Source organism: Brachyhypopomus gauderio, chromosome 19 (assembly GCF_052324685.1).
Source record: "Brachyhypopomus gauderio isolate BG-103 chromosome 19, BGAUD_0.2, whole genome shotgun sequence".
Lineage (NCBI taxonomy): Eukaryota > Metazoa > Chordata > Actinopteri > Gymnotiformes > Hypopomidae > Brachyhypopomus > Brachyhypopomus gauderio.
Window position 1 is genome coordinate 12,627,996 of NC_135229.1, and position 20,562 is coordinate 12,648,557.

The window sequence follows — 20,562 nt, forward strand, 5'->3', positions numbered from 1 at the left end:
AATTATATGACTTAGTACAGCTAGACGTAGCTCTGGAGCACTGGGTCAGATTCCACTGCTTCATAGCAAATCGGATCACCTCATGTTCTTTATGAGAGAAGTTCTGTGGTGTAGTGAAAATCCCAGACCTCGCAACTGGGAAACACAGATCACAACCATCATTTGTAAACATCCGGTTTTAGCATCTGATCTACTGTTATATGAGGCCCAGTTACTTCAGAAGACGGAAACTCAGAAGTAGATGCAAATACGTCGACCTTGCGTGAGTTTCACTAGGAGAGAAGTGGGTAAGCCCACAATGTTGTGCTCCGCCAAGAGGGTGGAGCCTCCGACACGTTCTAAAACAGACGTCCTAGGCCGTAAAGTCGGGGAAGGAGTTCAGACCGTAGGGCGGAGTGTGATCTTTCTGCTGGACCCCTACGACGAGGGCCATTTTGAGTTACTGTTTTAAAAATGTGCTAAGAAAAGGTCTGAAGTTTCACCTGCGCTGTGTGTCCGTGTGTCTGTGTGTGTGTGTGTGTGTGTGTGTGTGTGTGTACATTTGAGCTTCTGGTCAGCATCTCTGCCACATTTTACCAATAGAGCTTAGTGCGGGCTCTTTTACGGCAGTCCCAAAACTTAGCCAGCTGTTCTAGTGATTTCTGATTGAGGTTTTAAAAAATGGAAAGATCTTTTGATGTCTGGAGACACTTGCCAGAACATTGCATTTAATGAGAGACACACACTCAACCACAATGTTTTTCTTTCCAGAGAGCCCCAGCCATTACATCCCTACAAGTGGATAGTGACGATTCAGAAAGCAAAGCAGGTTTTCAAAGGCAGGAGCAGAGTGAAGTTTAAAAAAAAAAGTATCTGTTTCATTTCCCATGAGAATCTTGCATGGTACATCAAGGTTTATAACGTACATATTCTTGCTGGAATATTTTAAGACAAGACTCGGTGGAATCTTGGAATACATGAAATTATGGTTGTTGTTGTTTTTTTTATTTTATATACGGACTGTAATCATTTTTATTGGGCTATTTATGTAATGTGGTTACACTAGCATTGCAGCCTTTCATGTAAATGTTTCTGTCTAGTTGCTATTCATAACAAGGACTGAAACAACAAGGACTTTTTGCACTTTCACAAGAAATAAAGGGAATGTTTGAGAGCATCCCATGCACTAGAAAAAGCATTATCTTTCTAAATCTAGTTATCTTTCTAAATCTAGTTGCCATAGTTCCATCATCCTATATTCAGTTTTAACCATCCTATATTGATTTTGTCTATGGAGGTTAGAATGATTCTTATGATGAGAGACCAGCTCACCTGATAAAAAAATTGACTTATTTACTGTATGTCTAATGGAGAAGTTGTGCATAATTAATGACTTGGTAAGACACATATTATTGAGGAGTCCAGCACGATTAACTGACGAGTTGAATCCTGTTTGATCAGGAAAATCACCAAGTTGAATCACCAAGTTGTGCTGGATTCTGGCCCACCAGGTATGCACCTCTGGATTAGAAAAGGCGCAGTGTGATGTTGGTTAGAAACATGGTCGGACCGGGTCAGTGAGGAGTGGACGGGGACTGCTTTTCTCTATGTGGGGAGGATGGAATACACATGACCCGTAACCCGAGGACTACTCTCAGGGAAACATGGAGAACTCCACCATAAAGACCGTTCTGGGACACATGAAGACATTCTCTTCCTGTCCTTATTAAATGATCTTATTATTGAAAAATCCCCTTTGTCTCCCCTTGTGTGTCACCGTCTTGATAAATAAGCCGGCAGTAACGCCAGAGTGTTCTTGGGTCATACACTGTTGTGGCCTCAGATGTTGTGCTAGGTTCTTTGCTATTGCTAGACTGCGTTCAGACTCTCGCTGTAACATACCAGCAGACTTTGTCATGTCTAATGTCTCCCTCATGTTTCCAGTTGCTCTGTTCTAACTGTCTTCCCCACCGATGACACCATCATGACTCCGGGGTCTCATCCTGAGAGACGGCAGTGATGGAGTCCATACAGGAATCAGTTCCCTTGTGCACAAATTTATAATACAGTAGTGCCACACAGCCTGTCCTAAGACACCTGGGTAGCCAATTGTGCAATTAACTGTGGTCATCCATAACCGTGGGGTGAATGGAATTGCTCTATATAAAAGGGTCTGTAATACCCATATGGATTACAAAGAATTTACGTACAATTGCCTTGAGTGAAATTGGCATTCCTAACTTTCATAGCCATGGTGTAATGTCATAGTCAGCCTAGCCAAAACAACACCAATCATGTTATGTTTTGCATGAACTGTGCTTAATTTGGTCCAGGACTCACACTTCCACACCTTCTCGGTCAACATGGACACCTTCCCCTCCGAGCTGGGTTCCTGCACAGGGGAACCAAGAGCAGGAAGCTGGTAGGCACGAGCGCACGAGCGACTCAAATGCTTGTTCGCTTTGAGGTCATGTCGAAATAGGATTATATGAAGGATTATTAAGGATTATATGAAGGTGGGTTACGTAAGGCAGGTGGCGAAGTGATGTTTGAAAATGACAGAGGGCGGCGAACACGGAGTCCTGCTCAGTGGAACATCTGCCAAGAAGAAGCTTATTCCATCCGCCCTGCGTCCTGCATGCAATTCAGTGAAATCATCTCAGGCCCCCATGTGGTAACAGTTTAGAGCAGCGTCTTTAACTGCTTCACGTCCACGATCGGTTGACTGCTGCGTGCTGTACGCTGTGCTGTCCGTCATGGAGCTTAGCCCTCACGTAGAGATTAGGTCTCCGCAAGGGACACCGAAGGCTGTGAATAATGACGTGGTGCACATGTTCTGGTTTACAGAGGGGTGGGCGATACTAAATGGCCTGCATGGGCCAGATAAAAAAAAAAAAACAACCTCTGGGTACGTGGCTCCGTAGTGGAGAGCCAAGAACAGCTTGAATTATATTCCAGGCATGTTAACATTTTGTGCATGCTTGACACGGGACCTGTGGAAGTCATCAATTAGTATGTTCTAGAATGGAAGTGCTGCTATACTTATTAACATGCATATCATTTTTGCTATAACATGGACATGAAAAGCACCCAGATCCCAGGACACATAGTGATCAGACTCCAGAATGCTTCTCCAGATCCCAGGACACATAGTGATCAGACTCCAGTATGATTCTGCAGATCCTGGGACACAAAGTGATCAGACTCCAGTATGCTTCTCCAGATCCCGGGACACATAGTGATCAGACTCCAGAATGCTTCTCCAGATCCCAGGACACATAGTGATCAGACTCCAGTATGCTTCTCCAGATCCCGGGACACATAGTGATCAGACTCCAGTATGCTTCTGCAGATCCTGGGACACATATTGATCAGACTCCAGAATGCTTCCCCAGATCCTGGGACACATAATAATCAGACTCCAGAATGCTTCTCCAGATCCTGGGACACATAATAATCAGACTCCAGTATGCTTCTCCAGATCCTGGGACACATAATAATCAGACTCCAGTATGCTTCTCCAGATCCTGGGACACATAATAATCAGACTCCAGAATGCTTCTCCAGATCCTGGGACACATAATAATCAGACTCCAGTATGCTTCTCCAGATCCAGGGACACATAATAATCAGACTCCAGTATGCTTCTCCAGATCCTGGGACACATAATAATCAGACTCCAGAATGCTTCTTCAGATCCTGGGACACATAATAATCAGACTCCAGAATGCTTCTCCAGATCCAGATCTGGTCCGTGCATCAGAAACGAGCCTTCCCAGAACCCACTGAGGGGAGAGAAAGGGCACCAGCGGATGGGTGGGGGTGAAAAGGCCCTCTCTTTTGCCTTCTTTACTGTGGCAAAGGCCTAGTTTATTGCCCAGATGTTTGAATATTTCCTCCATGATGTTTTTGATTTAATAAAACGAATCCTGTGCTGGCTGGATTGAGTCACTGCAGGAGCAGAGTTTGTCATTTTTCCAGTCATTTCAATTACTCGGCTTCTCTTTATAACAATTAGACCGTGAAAACATCAGCGTGGAGGAAGGTTGAGAACTACATTTCCCAGCATCACCTTCTCCCACAGGTTCCCACCCCTGTATTCTAACCCCCCACTACTTTGATACCTGATACAACATTCTGCACCACTGCTGCTACGATGCTGCTGTGGTTCACTACGAAAGCAAGCGAGACCACTTCACATGTTGCCGTTTTGCGCTTGCTTTCACCCTTAGCTGCAATATTTGTTCCTTGCTATTCCTTGAGGAAAACTCCGCCAACAAGGAAGGAGCTTGGGAAAAACACAGTCTAGCTACCGCTCTGCCAGTGATTTATTGCTCTGCTGCGAGAGAAGATAAAAAGTTTGATTTGTTTGGACGCATTCCCCCTGCGTGATGGCTGACTCTGACACTGCGCAGTGAACGGCCTCGGCGAGGGAGATTTGCCCTCGGCCGTCCGAGCAGAGGGCGGCACGACGCCTGCGAGCGATTTGCCCACGTGGGGCGCGGGCGACGGGGGCGCGCGAGGGCACAGTTGATCTCGAAAGCTCCGAGCGAGAGGAATCTCGCGTGAGCCGTGTGGGAAGCGTTTTAATCAGAGCAAGATGCAAAGCTGGGAGCTGAACGGGGCACAGCCGAAGCGGTTGCAGGTCCCGCGTCTGCCCTGGGCTGGGGGCGGCGGGGGTGGCCACTGGATCAGGCAGGCCCGCGTCTGTCGGCAGCTCCAGACACAGCCGGTCCCTCTGCAGTCCCGCAGAGCTAACCCTTTCACGTTGAGCGTTTTCCTTTCGATTCGTGTTGGGTTAACGGTGTCTGTGTGTTGCCGGCCCCTGGCAGGCCTGACCCGGTGGGGGGTGGGTTTAACCAAATGCAGCAACCCGGTCCCAGAGCCTCCTATTGCGAAATGTGACAAGCTTCCCAGGGATTGTGGCAAGATCAGGTTACCGTCTGCCTCTGGAGATGGCATGAGACACGCTCCATGACATCACTTCCTTTTTCTTTTCGCAGTGAGGAGGATGTGAAATCCAGGGAAGTTTTTATTTTCAGAGACGAGTTCAAATATCAGCACAGAGTGAACATGAGTGGTTAGGTCTGTAGGGACAGTAGAGCTGAGTTAGACTGATATAGGTGTTCTCTCAGCTCGAAATCATCGCTGTGTTCATGTTCAAAATTGAGATTTTTAGCTCCCTGGATGTGTGTCCTCTTATGGAAACCTGAACAATATTCTTGTAAATAAAATAATGGAGTGTGTGTGTGTGTTTGTTTGTGTGTGTGTGTGTGACCCTCAGTTCACCTGCAGTAGAGGCCTTCAGGAGTCTGCTGAAAACATGGAAACTAGTTCTTACTCCAAACATCTCATTTGCATCCTTCAGAAGGGTGGAGATTGTCTGCTCAGATTGCATTTAAGAGTCCCGTCTAAAGATAAGTGCCAATCTGCGTTGTGCGTATTCCAGGGCAATTGCCACTGAACGCTCCCAAGATGAAACAGCATCTTGTTTTTTTTGGGAGATTGTTTACAGGGATGCTGTTGGTTTTCTGAGAAGCTGAAAAGTCTTGCAGTCCCCTTTACATCCCTCGTATTTCTGTCATTATATTCGCTCTCCCGGTAAACGTGTGGTCCTCATTATTTTGAGCAGGATCGGGGGCTTTATCTGCGTTGTTGTTGAAAGGGAGCTGAACGTGAGTGTTTACAGGAGCGCCATGTGAAATGGCTAAACGGCAGGACAACATTCCCAACATTCCTTCCTGCCGTTTACAGGACTCATCAGTTAGATCTCCTACGTCTCAGAGGCAGAGGACAGCAGGAATTGGCATGGGTGTCTCATACTGAACAGTTTATTCACGCATTTTTTTTTTAACCAAGACAGTCAGTCTTTTGGAATTTGAACATTTTTATGAGTATTAAACAGGAATGAATAAATGTTTTGAAGGGAGGTATTTTAAATGTTGCGTTACAGTGTTTGTAAATGTATTCAGGAATGAGAATTCTAAAACGGACGACCTGACAAAGTCCTGAAGACTAAAGTGTGTGAGCTGTCTCTGAGTGGGCCATGGCGGGCTCTGGATTAAACAGCAGCAACATGGAGATGTTCATGTATGTCTTCACAAGCACTTAACCCCTCAGTGAGGAGAGCCTGCTCCTGCACCTCCTCACAGTCCGTCCCACACACCCTCATCATGATCTTCCTCGTGCTCCTCTTCACACTCCTCACCACTGACTGTTTCGAGTTCGAGACAGACAGCGGTGGAATGCGGTGTGGCCGAAATGAGACGACGCGCGGCTTTTTACACAAGACACACTGCACCCACCTCTAACCGCCTGGTTTGGGCTTAAGAGAAGCACGTTCTCGGCTTGGTGTTGGTTCATACCTCGAAAGCCTTGTGAGAAATGTGTAGGAGAAATGTTTCCTTTCCTCTTACTGTGGTGGAGAGATTTTGTGGGGAAGCTTAATGCCTTGTTAGAGAAGGATCCTCACAAGGACGGTGTTCCGAGTTCTTCATCATACCTGCCTGGAATACCAAGTTGCAGTCCATTATGCACAGCAGACATGCTTGCTGAAAAGATGGTGAGAGAGGCGCTTTAACGGGAAGCGTGTGGACCCTGGCTGGCCCGATTTCGTCCTTTCCAGGAGAAGCCTGGCACACGTTACACATGGCAGTCCGAGAAATGAACCAGAATTACCTCGTTTGGTTCTGACCCCAAGATTCCTGTTGTTCTTTTCGCAGGTCAGTTCTTAGGTCATAAAGTGGCCAACGTTAGATAACAAAACTTATTTTCACTATCTTAACTACTTGGCATTGTTCATAAAGTGCGTTTCAGATGCTGAGAGAGCACTGTGAGAGGCTGTTGTGTGTTGTGCTATTCACGGCCTCGAGACACTCCGGAAACGAGTAGACCGGGCAGACCTCTGTTTGGCGTCATTAGACGGGTGAGCCAATAGAAACCTGCACAGAGGTTTTTCCAAATGGACTTCTGCTTAATGCTGAAAGAGAATTAGTCACTGTTTAATCCCCCATAATCCCTCCCACTTTCAGCATTTTAGCAGCCTGGCACACGTGGTCTGGATCATCTGATCCAGAGTTTACATTGGGCGTGTTCACTAACACGTGTGTTAGGTGCTAAGTCTTAGCCGGTCATTCGCAACTTGCCAAACAAATAGAATAGAAGACGATTGCCCCACATAACCAGACAAGAGCTCAGAGTTATGCTACGTCATGGGAGGATTGCTGTTTTAGACCCTGCTTCCAAAAGATCTTCTTTGCTTAACGAGTTTGACTTTGTTTTTTAACTCGCGTGATTATGTGATGCCACTGCAGATGTGGATACTAAAGTCCTAAAGCGTCAGTCTACCGCACAATCCCCAGGGCACGGCTTTCTCCGCACTGCCTAGTTCGTTCTCGTCACGGAAAGGGTAGCATTCCAGCGACTGGGGCTGAGGGCCATGGTCCAGCTGGTGCAACCGCTTCGCGCTCGTCCGTCTCCGGCAGCGACATTAAACGAGCGGTTGGTGTGAGCCTCACCCGCCATCACGTCGCCCCACACGCTAGAGCCAGGGCCGGACACAGCAGTGTGGTGGCTACAGTCACGCACGTGAACCCTCACACGTGAACTCACGTCCTTTCTTTCTTGCCAACGTCGTTTTGGCTGAACGTGTGGCGTGTTTCGCACGCGCTGAGCCAGCATGTTCATATATTTGTTTGCGATTGAGATGAACGTTTAGATGCGATCGTCTGGATTCCTTGGTTTCGTTTAAATATGTATTAACTGGTTCCCCCAGGATGGGCTCAGATCGCCTTGCCTCTGTTTTTACGGCGATGTGGTTTCCATATGGGGACCCGATGGCAGTGAACCGGAACGCCAGCCGCCACCGTGCCAGCGTGTCTACGGAGGCACGTGGCAAGAAACGCACTTTCGCTCGGAATCCTACCACTCCTGGTCTTGTAAACCCTGAGGCACCGAAACTGTCTGAACACATGCTAGGAATGTTTTGGGGTTATGTTAAAGGATTTATTCCAGGGCTGGGGATGCTCTGCTGTTTATTTCATTGGATTACAGTGTTTGGTTCATAGCTGGATGCAGTGGCAGTATGGTGAGTGGCAGTGAGGCCCGGCTCTGTGTGCCCAACTCCCAGGATCTGAGTGGACCGGACAGGTTTCTGGCCCTCAGGAAATACGCGGTCCATCGGGGGAAATGAGTGTTGGTGCACACGGCTTCCGCGGGGGACGGCGTGTACACCAGACCTCAGCAGAGCTCGCAGAGTGGTCGTGTTTCCTGAACATGGCACTCCGTGGCCATCGGGGCACTCTGAGGGCCAGCGTGCAGGAGGCGAAGAAAGATCAGCATGTGCCCCACACTCCACCCACACACTCCCTCACTCTCTTTAACCTTCACCCACACACTCCCTCACTCTCTTTAACCTCCACCCACACACTCCCTCACTCTCTTTAATCTCCACCCACACACTCCCTCACTCTCTTTAACCTCCACCCACACACTCCCTCACTCTCTTTAACCTCCACCCACACACTCCCTCACTCTCTTTAACCTCCACCCACACACTCCCTCACTCTCTTTAATCTCCACCCACACACTCCCTCACGCTCTTTAACCTCCACCCACACACTCCCTCACTCTCTTTAACCTCCACCCACACACTCCCTCACGCTCTTTAACCTCCACCCACACTCTCTCTCACTCTCTTTAACCTCCACCCACACACTCCCTCACTCTCTTTAATCTCCACCCACACTCCCTCACTCTCTTTAACCTCCACCCACACTCTCTCTCACGCTCTTTAACCTCCACCCACACACTCCCTCACTCTCTTTAACCTCCACCCACACACTCCCTCACTCTCTTTAACCTCCACCCACACTCTCCCTCACTCTCTTTAATCTCCACCCACACTCTCCCTCACTCTCTTTAACCTCCACCCACACACTCCCTCACTCTCTTTAACCTCCACCCACACACTCCCTCACGCTCTTTAACCTCCACCCACACACTCCCTCACTCTCTTTAATCTCCACCCACACTCTCCCTCACTCTCTTTAACCTCCACCCACACTCTCCCTCACTCTCTTTAACCTCCACCCACACACTCCCTCACGCTCTTTAACCTCCACCCACACACTCCCTCACTCTCTTTAACCTCCACCCACACTCTCCCTCACTCTCTTTAATCTCCACCCACACTCTCCCTCACTCTCTTTAACCTCCACCCACACTCTCCCTCACTCTCTTTAACCTCCACCCACACACTCCCTCACGCTCTTTAACCTCCACCCACACACTCCCTCACGCTCTTTAACCTCCACCCACACACTCCCTCACTCTCTTTAATCTCCACCCACACACTCCCTCACGCTCTTTAACCTCCACCCACACACTCCCTCACTCTCTTTAATCTCCACCCACACACTCCCTCACGCTCTTTAACCTCCACCCACACACTCCCTCACTCTCTTTAACCTCCACCCACACACTCCCTCACTCTCTTTAATCTCCACCCACACACTCCCTCACGCTCTTTAACCTCCACCCACACACTCCCTCACTCTCTTTAACCTCCACCCACACACTCCCTCACGCTCTTTAACCTCCACCCACACACTCCCTCACTCTCTTTAATCTCCACCCACACACTCCCTCACGCTCTTTAACCTCCACCCACACACTCCCTCACTCTCTTTAATCTCCACCCACACTCCCTCACGCTCTTTAACCTCCACCCACACACTCCCTCACTCTCTTTAACCTCCACCCACACACTCCCTCACGCTCTTTAACCTCCACCCACACACTCCCTCACTCTCTTTAACCTCCACCCACACACTCCCTCACTCTCTTTAATCTCCACCCACACTCCCTCACGCTCTTTAACCTCCACCCACACACTCCCTCACTCTCTTTAATCTCCACCCACACACTCCCTCACTCTCTTTAACCTCCACCCACACTCTCTCTCACTCTCTTTAACCTCCACCCACACACTCCCTCACTCTCTTTAATCTCCACCCACACTCCCTCACTCTCTTTAACCTCCACCCACACTCTCCCTCACTCTCTTTAACCTCCACCCACACACTCCCTCACTCTCTTTAACCTCCACCCACACACTCCCTCACTCTCTTTAACCTCCACCCACACACTCCCTCACGCTCTTTAACCTCCACCCACACACTCCCTCACTCTCTTTAATCTCCACCCACACTCTCCCTCACTCTCTTTAACCTCCACCCACACTCTCCCTCACTCTCTTTAACCTCCACCCACACACTCCCTCACGCTCTTTAACCTCCACCCACACACTCCCTCACTCTCTTTAATCTCCACCCACACTCTCCCTCACTCTCTTTAATCTCCACCCACACTCTCCCTCACTCTCTTTAATCTCCACCCACACTCTCCCTCACTCTCTTTAATCTCCACCCACACTCTCCCTCACTCTCTTTAACCTCCACCCACACTCTCCCTCACTCTCTCTTTTTTATCTTTGCTTCTGTTTCTTGCTTTCCGCTCATTTTTTCTCTCTGAGTGTTTTGTGTTTGTCATCACTTCCTCTCTTCTCCCGTCTCTGCCCTCAGACTCGGACATCAGTATGCGGACGCGGAGCACGCCCAGTCCCGCTCTGATCCTCCCACGCTCCTCCCCTGCCCTCTTCAATGGCTCCTCCACCTCCTCCTCCTCCTTCACCGCGGAGACCATCGCCATGGTGCACTCCCCGCCCACCGGCTTCGCCCACCCCCAGCGGGGCCTGTGGCAGCCCAAGGACCAGCAGGGGGCGCCCATCGACATCCTCCCCGACCACGCCTTCCTGCAGATCTTCGCCCACCTGCCGACCAATCAGCTGTGCCGCTGCGCCCGCGTGTGCCGTCGCTGGTACAACTTGGCGTGGGACCCACGCCTGTGGCGGAGCGTGCGCCTGACCGGCGACGTGCTCCACGTGGACCGTGCGCTGCGTGTGCTCACACGCCGGCTCTGCCAGGACACGCCCAACGTGTGCCTGACTCTGGAGACGGTGGTGGTGAGCGGCTGTCGGAGGCTGACCGACCGCGGCCTCTACACGGTGGCCCAGTCCTGTCCAGAGCTTCGCCACCTGGAGACAGCCGGCTGCTATAACGTCTCCAACGAGGCTGTGTTCGAAGTGGTCTCGCGATGCCCTAACCTGGAACACCTGGACATCTCAGGTAAACCAATTTTCTTTCACGTTTTGATGCTCTTGCGGTAAGAACAAGCAGGCGATCATGTCAGTGAGTTTTAAACTGCTGTGTCCTCATTCTGTTTGTTAGCTACTATGTCTGTTCTTGTAAACAAATTAAACACACATCACATGCTCTTTCTTGGCACTGATTTGCTGTGTATAAAGTTTGCCTTGATGTCTATACAGAAAGACATTACAAGTCCCAAGAATGAGCTGATTTAAAGATACCTGATGAAAACATAGACTGCTACACTGGGAAAAGTGATTAGAGAACAGCTGGTGAAGCTGTCTTCATGTGGTGAAGCTGTCTTCATCTGCAGTCTGCATGATGAATGCATGTTCATCTTCGTGTTTGGTTTCCTCTCTGTCACAAACACACACTGATTCAATTCCCAGAGAGTTTTAATGAAAGACATGACAGTTCAAACATGTATTAAGCAAATGCAAAACCTGATGGTTCAGGAATGTACCCATGTAAAGTTAGTGACGTTTCTTATGCGTCCTGACCTCACCTGACCCTGCGATCGAACTTGTTCATCAGTTCATCTCTCTAATTTGAAGGCAATGTAAGGGAAGTGAAATAAACCCAGGCTAAAGCCCAGCGTGGCCCAAACACAGTCCAGCTCAAACAGCCTGGCACAAACACAGCACCAAAAACAGCATGGCCCACAGCTTGACACAAACACAACCAGGACAAAGCCCAGACTGGCCCAAACACACCTCTTCCCCTGCCTTCTACAATTCCTCCACTTCCTCTTCCTCCTACGGAAACCATCGCCATGGTGCACTCCCTGCCCACTGGCCTCGCCCAGCCCCAGTGAGCCCAAGGACATCCTTCCTGACCACGCCTTCCTGTACACCTTCACACACCTGCCAAAAAATCAGCTGTGCCAGCTCTCTTACTGCTAGCACAACTTGGTGTATAAATCAGCCCAAATCAGCCTGGCCCAAACACAGCCAGGCCAGACCCTAATGTGGCGTGGCCTAAATAATGGCCCAAACATATCCTGACCCAAATGTGAACTCTACAGGTACTAATTCAGTTTCACCCAAATACATCTCAGCCAAGCGCTGTCCCGCTGACAAACGCAAACCTGAACCAAATGCAGACTAACCAAAACACAGGCCAAACAGACCACTGCGCGTGTTCAAGCTGACGACTTACTCTTCACAGAAGATATCTGCAGGTGTCCTTTCCTCAGATTACTCTGAAATGTCCATGACTTCCTCTTGGACCTGGGAAATGTATTAATAGCTTCGCTCTTACGGTCCAACTGCTCTACTTTCCATAAGGAAAACGAGTCCGTGTAGAACCTGGACCGCTGACTTCAGCGTGCTTTGGGAAAATCTGCTCTGCTCATTAAAATAGTGATTGATAAAAGCACTGACTGATTTACCATTTCTCAGATGAACAATTCTGTTACAGACACTAAATTAAAATGTTAGTCATTTATTACAGTTTTTTTCACCAACATTCCTGATCTATTCAGATAAGATGTCACACTTTTGCATTTATTTACTGTCATCAAACCTTGTCATGAACTAGCAAATCCTAGCCAAGACATAATCTTTTTCAAATTACATCTAAACCCCAAAGGGGACACCAGGGACAGCAATATGAAATGTCCATCCAAAATGGAATTCTAAAAATCCTCTTGCTACACAGAGCCCTTTCCTGGTGTTTTATTTCAGACTTCCTGTATTGCACTTCCGTTTGGAGTACGTTGTCAGAGAGGAACAAGTGGTGTAACTTCCAGTCTCTACGGGTTCACACTCTGAACTCCCAAAGCGGAGCGGTGCAGCACAGCTCCCCCTGCTGTTCGATGTTGTTTCTGCACACCAACTCCTCTGCAAAGAGACTAGCTGAGAGGTTTTCCACCTAGCCCCCCCATACAACAACGAAGAATTCTTTGCTAAGTCACGTCTTTTTGTTTGTTTGTTTATTCAAGGGAAAGATTCAACCTTATGTTACCCTTTTTGAAAAGGATGAATAAGATCCTGATTTAACTTGTGCTTTGAAGAAACATTAGCCTAAAACACAGTTTCATATGATTCATAACAACAAAGCAATGCAGGAGGCAGGGGTGGCTACCCTCTCTGAAGGCTTGTCTAAGGCAGTCAGAAATGGTTTACATAAACATCAAACAGGTAAAGAAACCTATTTAGAGTGCAGTTCACTGAAGCTGAGGAACCAGAGGAACCTCAGATTGCACCATGCAGATCTGCGTGCAGACAGTGGCAATTTTCAGCAGCCGTGTCCCCATCACACTTAGCGATTGCTCGTGTCTTGCGGTTGTACACCAGCACTGCGCTCCATATGGGGCAAATATTCGCCTTGAGGGCATTTTCACAGAGGTTTGCTATCTGCATTTGGGGCCTCCTGTCCTTACTGTCCCATCGGACTATGTGCTGCTTTTGAGGTGTCTTCTGGATATTGAGGGGGAGGACGTCTCCTACAGCCTTGTCTTCCATTTCTGCTGTAGCGGCTCAAGTGCCTGCCGCATTTGTTCAGGAAGCAGCACTGACCCCTGATGCACTCCACTTGGTTGATGTTTTGTATGGCTTTGGAGCCCCCCCCCCCCCCCCCCCCCCCCCCCCAAGTTTCTTATTCCTTTCTGACAAAACATCCATTAAAATAAAATACATGAGCTATGATACTATTATGAATTATAGTGTAGTGCTTTTCGATTAACCTGAAAACTCTTGAGGCGAACCACTCCCTAACAGCTTACGGTATCTCCCTTTTGGACAGGTTGCTCCAAGGTGACCTGCATCAGTCTGACACGCGAGGCGTCCATCAAGCTGTCTCCGTTACACGGCCAGCAGATCTCCATCCGCTACCTGGACATGACCGACTGCTTCGCCCTGGAGGACGAGGGCCTGCACACGATCGCGGCGCACTGCACGCAGCTGACGCACCTGTACCTGCGTCGGTGCTCGCGCATCAGCGATGAGGGCCTGCGCTTCCTGGTCATCTACTGCCCGTCCGTGCGCGAGCTGAGCGTCAGCGACTGCCGATTCGTCAGCGACTTCGGCCTGCGAGAGATCGCCAAGCTCGAGGGCCGCCTGCGATACCTCAGCATCGCGCACTGCGGCCGCGTCACCGACGTGGGCGTGCGCTACGTGGCCAAGTACTGCGCCCGCCTGCGCTATCTCAACGCGCGCGGTTGCGAGGGCCTGACGGACCACGGCCTGGAGCACCTGGCCAAGGGCTGCCCCAAGCTCAAGTCCCTGGACATCGGCAAGTGCCCGCTGGTGTCGGACGCCGGCCTGGAGGTGCTGGCGCTCAACTGCTTCAACCTGAAGCGGCTGAGCGTGAAGGCGTGCGAGAGCGTGACGGGGCGCGGACTGCGCGTGGTGGCGGCCAACTGCTTCGATCTGCAGCTGCTCAACGTGCAGGACTGCGACGCGCCACTGGAGGCGCTGCACTTTGTCAAGCGCCATTGTAAGCGCTGCGTCATCGAGCACACCAATCCGGCCTTCTTCTGAGGGGGCGGCGTGCCACCTTGCTTTAAAGCCAGATACAGGATACGGCCATATTCAAAAGAATACGTCCACTAAAATCGCTCGTTGGTTACAGGGAATGAATGTTAATGTGGACTACTTTGTTGAGTCTTATTTGTTTAGTGCTAAGTGGCCAGCTTGTCATTCAGTATTAGCAGTGCTAGCAGTTTTTGGCTGGTGCTTTCCATTAAGCTCGGGATACATTAAACGTACATCCATTAAAGGAAGTAGTTTTGATCATCTTGTTTATTGCCGCTGTACATCTTCATTGGGTAACACTTTATGTTACAAGACCACCTTACAACTACGGCACTAATTACAGTGTAATATGTTGAGTGCCGGTTTGTATCAACACTAGGAAACAGAACCGCTCACTGTCCTTGCTTTGTACACACTGGTTCTGTAAGCGCCAACTCATTGTTCAATGTTGTTTTTCAGTTGTCAGTCTGTTTTCATAAATACTGAAGATAAAACACGAAGCAGTTGTCCTTGTTTGTGTGAGACGGCATTCAGACTTCTAGCGAAACCAACACCAGATTTTTGGAGAAAAATAAGCATAATGCATCCAGGCTTAAAGTGTCACAGACGGAGACAGCTACAGCCAGTTCATTTAATTTGAGAAGTTTTTCCTTGTTTTTGTGTTTTATCCATATTTATGCTCCATGTGTATTTACTGATACCTAGTCCTTACACTCGTTTGACTATATTACAGATAACATGTGCAGAGGTTTCTATTCTATTTGAAAGGGATGAATAAACTGATGAGCGATGCGGTTTGTGTGTCTGTAGGACATGGATGAACTGGCGACGTGTAGTATGAACAATAAATCATGATGTTCACGGTTAATTTGACACACTTTGTACAGTATGTAACAGAAAAGTCTTCACCCTACGTGTCTACATTTCAATCCTACAGAATGTTTACATTAAGTTCACAGTGTTAAGTGTTTGGTTTGTTTAAGATGCATTAAATAGAATTTTTAATGATTTTTTTTTTACTTATATGGTAGCATCTGCCCAGTTTTGCCCAGTGAATGTTGGGACCCTCTGTTAGCTGGGGAGTCCTTTTTCATAGCAAGAGTACCTGGGTTCTGCATTCTGATTACTTCCTCTTCCCATTCTGACTCTAATTGGCCATTCATCCGGTCATGTGACACCAAGTGACCCAGAAATATGTAAATGACATGGGGTGGAAAAAATATATATGATGTGCTGACTGGATGTTTAGTGCCATCAAGAACCGCCTGTATTTTTAATAAAGGTGGTCTTAAAAATTTTCAGTAGCGCCTGTTACAGGGATCATTATGCTGGAATAAAGAGATCAAAGCCATATTAAAAAGAATTATGTTTCACCGTGTGTGCTGAATCAATATACTTTTATATGAGCTTCAGAAGTCTTTTGCAGCTGATGAAGGACCTTGTGCTATGCACTACAAATTTTACAACCTCTGCTTCCTTAAGAGTAAACGCACACAGACGGACACGTTGCACAGAATCTCACGAAAGTCCTTCTGAATAAGAGTATGCTGAAATTATTAATTTTATGGTAGCTGTCATTGGTAAGATGGAAAAGTATCTTCAGTAGATCCCTGAAGTAACTAACATTGGTCCTATGATCCTAGGAACTTAGAAAGTAGCATTAGTGATGAAAGATCTCTTTGTATGGCTAATTTGATAAGGTGTGGCAGGAACTTCCTGTTTCCAGTCTCATGCGTTAGTGAAGGCCCTGTGAACCCTTAATGACATCTCCCCTGTACTTTGGGTAGATTCAACTTGACCTCTGACCCAGACAGGCAATAAGAAGCATTCCTCACACCCACTAAAAACTTGGCTAGCATTCAGTAATATGCTAATGTAAACATGAATTGTGCTGTAATAGAAATGTATCTAGAAATGCATTCCATTTTTACTTGACATTTTCCTCTTTGGTTTGATTCTAGGAGTATTTTATCAAGTAGTGTATTTGCGATAGACTTCAGGGGTTAAAATTACTGACTTTTATTGCTGAAACCATGTTGGAGGATGAAATAACTGTTCATAAATCATGTACAAACAGTACACAAATCAAATCAAACAAACTAAGAGCAACAAAGCCATGTTGGAAGCACGTGGTTTTGTTTTCTAGTGTTCCGGGACCAATTAACCACGTGTTTCATTTTAGCCTAAGCACATATCTGGAAAACTCATGTCCCCTATATGAACTCCACAGCACATATTTTCCCCAAATGTTTCAGTAACAGTCATAATTTCTGCAAGGGAATTTATGATACACTGTCTGTGAATCACTGTCTGAACACTGATATTTTCTTCATTCTTTTTATCTGTGTCTGCTTCTAAGTTAAAATCTCTCTATTCCTTCTTGTTCCCTCTTTATTTAACGCTCTGTTTCCATTACCCCTACACCCAGGCCACTGTACCTTCACTCCTGATAAGGAGAACACTGATCATATTATTTTATTATTCTTAGCCAAATGTCTTAAGACACGTCTTATTTCTTCTGTATTTGACTAGATCTCTTTCCTTACACTATCCCCCTGGTACCAGTTACGGAGCACTGAGGGCTGAACAGTTTTACTCTGCTGTTTGTGAACCCTGGTGGCTATGATTTACGTCTAGAGACGATTTCAAAACCTAACAATCTCTATTCAGCCAATAAACTCAAGCTGAATTTGAAACTAAATAAATGTAATTTCATTATGGCTCGAATTATGAGAAGTGACACCCAGGGGCCCAAAAAACTCCAGACTGCTTTATTAAACCTCCCATACACAGTCCTTAGATCTCCATCTACTGGTAAAACTGGTATTCAGCATTTAACAACACGTAACCAGCCACCCAATACTGCAATAAGAACATACATCCTCTAGATGGCGCTCGGCGCTGGTTTTATATTTATGCTATAACTCGCACTAGACGAAGACGTTTTCCTCTTCGCACTTCCTGGTTTGGTTTTGGCCGGTATGTATTTTTCACATATATTGTAAACTTGTTTGGTTGTATTACAGGTGTTTGATGTGTTAGTGTCACGTCCTGGTGCAGTATTATGGTTAGTAATAATTCAGCTGGCCACATTTCTAACAGTGAATCATACTGTTAATTAATAAAGCATCTGGATCGACTGAACTACAAATGCAGCTGCACATCCACTTACAGTCGCATGATTTATCCTGAAATAGATTTTATTCTCAAATGTATTCTGCAAAAGCCAACATAATTTGTCGGCGTCAACTCATGAAAGCGCTTTAATTTAAGCGACTGGATTCTTGAACGGGTTTCTGTAATGTCGTTTTTTGCAAAACCGCTTCATAAAACCATAAAAATAGGTTATATACAAAAAGCTGGCGTCACTTAGACGCAGCCTTAAATATGATCTGCATATTTTTTTAGTCATTACGTTTTTAACCACTGTTCCTGATTAGGTTGTATATGTTGCACATGAATACTGGATTAGTCAAGGATCATAGTATTGGTTAGTGGAGCCTAACCTGTTTTTTTACAGGGTTTCAGGACAGAAACTGCTTTGAGGCAAGATGTCAGATCTTTGGCAGGAAGCCATGGACCATGCCGTAGGTGTGGCAAAAAAGGCGGGAGAGGTGTGTGTGTGGTTTCACTTCATCTTTACTTTCCCTTTTCCCACCTGCCACCACCCAAACACGTTCTTTTGCCCTCTTCCCTCCAGATTGTTAGAGATGCACTGCAGAATGAAATGAATATCATGTGCAAAAGTTCCTCGGTGGACCTGGTCACCAAGACCGATCAGAAAGTGGAGCAACTCATCATCGACTCGGTGAAGGAGAAGTTCCCAACTCACGGGTATCGTCACAGACCCGTATCGTAACCATCTGTGGCATTTTTAACCAGTGCGGTGGGTCTGCTGTCTGAAGCCCACCTACGTGACACAAGGGAGTTTCTTTCCTGATTGTTTCAGCTTCATCGGAGAGGAATCGGTGGCGGCCGGGCAATCATGCCTCCTGACTGACAATCCAACCTGGATCGTGGACCCGGTGGACGGAACTACAAACTTTGTGCATGGGTACCACAGTCAGCCAAACCCTTAACACAGACACAGATGGTGTTGCACTGACATATGTATATATGTATATGGCGTTCTGTTGCAGATACCCTTTCGTTGCTGTTTCTATCGGCTTTGCAGTCAATAAGATGGTAAGTGGCCGTTCAGCCTGCTCATTTTGGCATGTGTCGTCATTTCTGTGCTTTTCCAAAGGGTGGAATGTGTGTTCCTCTTTCAGTTAGAGTTTGGAGTAGTGTATAGTTGTATAGAAGATAAGATGTACACGGCCCGTCGAGGGAAGGGAGCCTTCTGCAATGGACAACCTCTCCAGGTATCTGACCAGAAAGGTCAGTCATTTCTCATCATTGATAACTGTAGTAGAGTCCACTGAGTTCACACTTCAGCGTCATTGGGAGAGGCATGTCAAATGCTTCGACACTGACTAGAAAAATCAAATCCTCTTTCAGACATCAATCAGTCCATCATTGCCACAGAGTTCGGCTCCAGCAGGGATCCTGAAGTTCTTGACAAGATATTCTCCAACATGAGGAAGATTGTGTCCCTGCCAGTACACGGGTAGGCTCCCTGCACACTCCCACACACTCCTGTACACTCCCACACACTCACGCACACTCCCACACTCACGCACATTCCCACACACTCCTGTACACTCCCACACACTCACGCACATTCCCACACACTCCTGCACACTCCCACACACTCCTGTACACTCCCACACACTCACGCACACTCCCACACACTCCTGTACACTCCCACACACTCCTGCACCTCTGAGGAAACAGGCCGGGCCTTTTCTCAGCTCAGCTGCAGTACACACTCCAGTAGAGTCACATTTTTGTCTTCAGAACTACTCATAGCCGTCACACAGCCAGACGCTGTGTGGCGAAGAGCAACGTTCCCGTCTTTAAGACGCACATCTTTTCCTAACCGTGGCAAACGTGTCAGATGAGGGGTGGGGGGGACTCACGCACACCCAGTTTCATTTTCCTCCACCCCTCCCGAAGGATACGTGGGTCGGGCTCGGCTGCCGTCAACATGTGCTTGGTGGCTGCCGGCTGTGTGGAAGCGTACTACGAGGTCGGCATACACTGCTGGGACATCGCGGCAGCCGCCGTCATAGTGACGGAGGCCGGAGGAGTCCTCATGGACCTGGAGGGTAAGGACAGCTCGCAGACCCTCATACCCCTGACCCTCATACCCGTGACCCACATACCCGTAACCCTCATACCCGTGACCCACATACCCGTGACCCTCATACCCATAACACTCGTACCCGTGACTCTCATACCCGTGACGCACATACCCGTAACCTTCATACCCGTGACCCACATATCCGTGACCCTCGTACCCGTGACTCTCATACCCGTGACCCACATACCCGTGACGCACATACCCGTGACGCACATACCCGTGACGCACATACCCGTGACGCACATACCCGTGACCCTCATACACGTGACCCTCATACCCGTGACCCTCATACCCGTGACCCTCGGTCCTTCACGGCCGTAAATCTGAGGCTGAAATCTAATGTAAATGTTCTGCAGGTGGACCACTGGATCTGATGTCTAGAAGAGTCCTTGCAGCCAATAATAAGACAATTGCAGAGAGGATCTGCAAGGAGATTGAGGTTCATCCTCTCGTCCGAGACGACGCTCCTATAGTAACTAAATAACTGTTCTAATATTATTATTAAACCAGTTATCTGGTCTATTCTCAATTTATTTTGAAATTTATGAAAAATGTTTGTATTTTGTCCAAGTAAATTGTCTTTAAAAATAAGCTGTGTTGTTTTTTTCCTTACATGTGGCCAGTTTTCTAAGCCTTATTGCGGCAAGTCAAACAA

The 20,562-nt window shown here is 47.7% G+C and overlaps 2 protein-coding genes across 2 annotated transcripts in view; both read left to right on the plus strand.

Annotated features, from left to right (window-relative positions):
* fbxl7 (F-box and leucine-rich repeat protein 7) overlaps positions 1-16,035 on the plus strand; it is a 25,959-nt gene extending 9,924 nt beyond the window's left edge. The window contains exons 3-4 of the mRNA XM_076981101.1: positions 10,563-11,165; positions 13,932-16,035. Coding sequence (XP_076837216.1) covers positions 10,563-11,165; positions 13,932-14,668 — 1,340 coding nt within the window. The 3' untranslated portion in view covers positions 14,669-16,035. The remainder of the gene's footprint in view (positions 1-10,562; positions 11,166-13,931) is intronic.
* Positions 16,036-17,513: 1,478 nt separating this feature from the next.
* On the plus strand, positions 17,514-20,496 carry impa1 (inositol monophosphatase 1). The gene is made up of 9 exons (XM_076982231.1): positions 17,514-17,641; positions 18,183-18,276; positions 18,363-18,496; positions 18,612-18,716; positions 18,802-18,847; positions 18,934-19,042; positions 19,163-19,271; positions 19,721-19,872; positions 20,264-20,496. Exons 2-9 carry the CDS (start codon positions 18,214-18,216, stop codon positions 20,389-20,391), a joined length of 846 nt encoding a protein of 281 aa, XP_076838346.1. The 5' UTR covers positions 17,514-17,641; positions 18,183-18,213; the 3' UTR covers positions 20,392-20,496.
* The last annotated feature ends 66 nt before the right edge of the window (positions 20,497-20,562 follow it).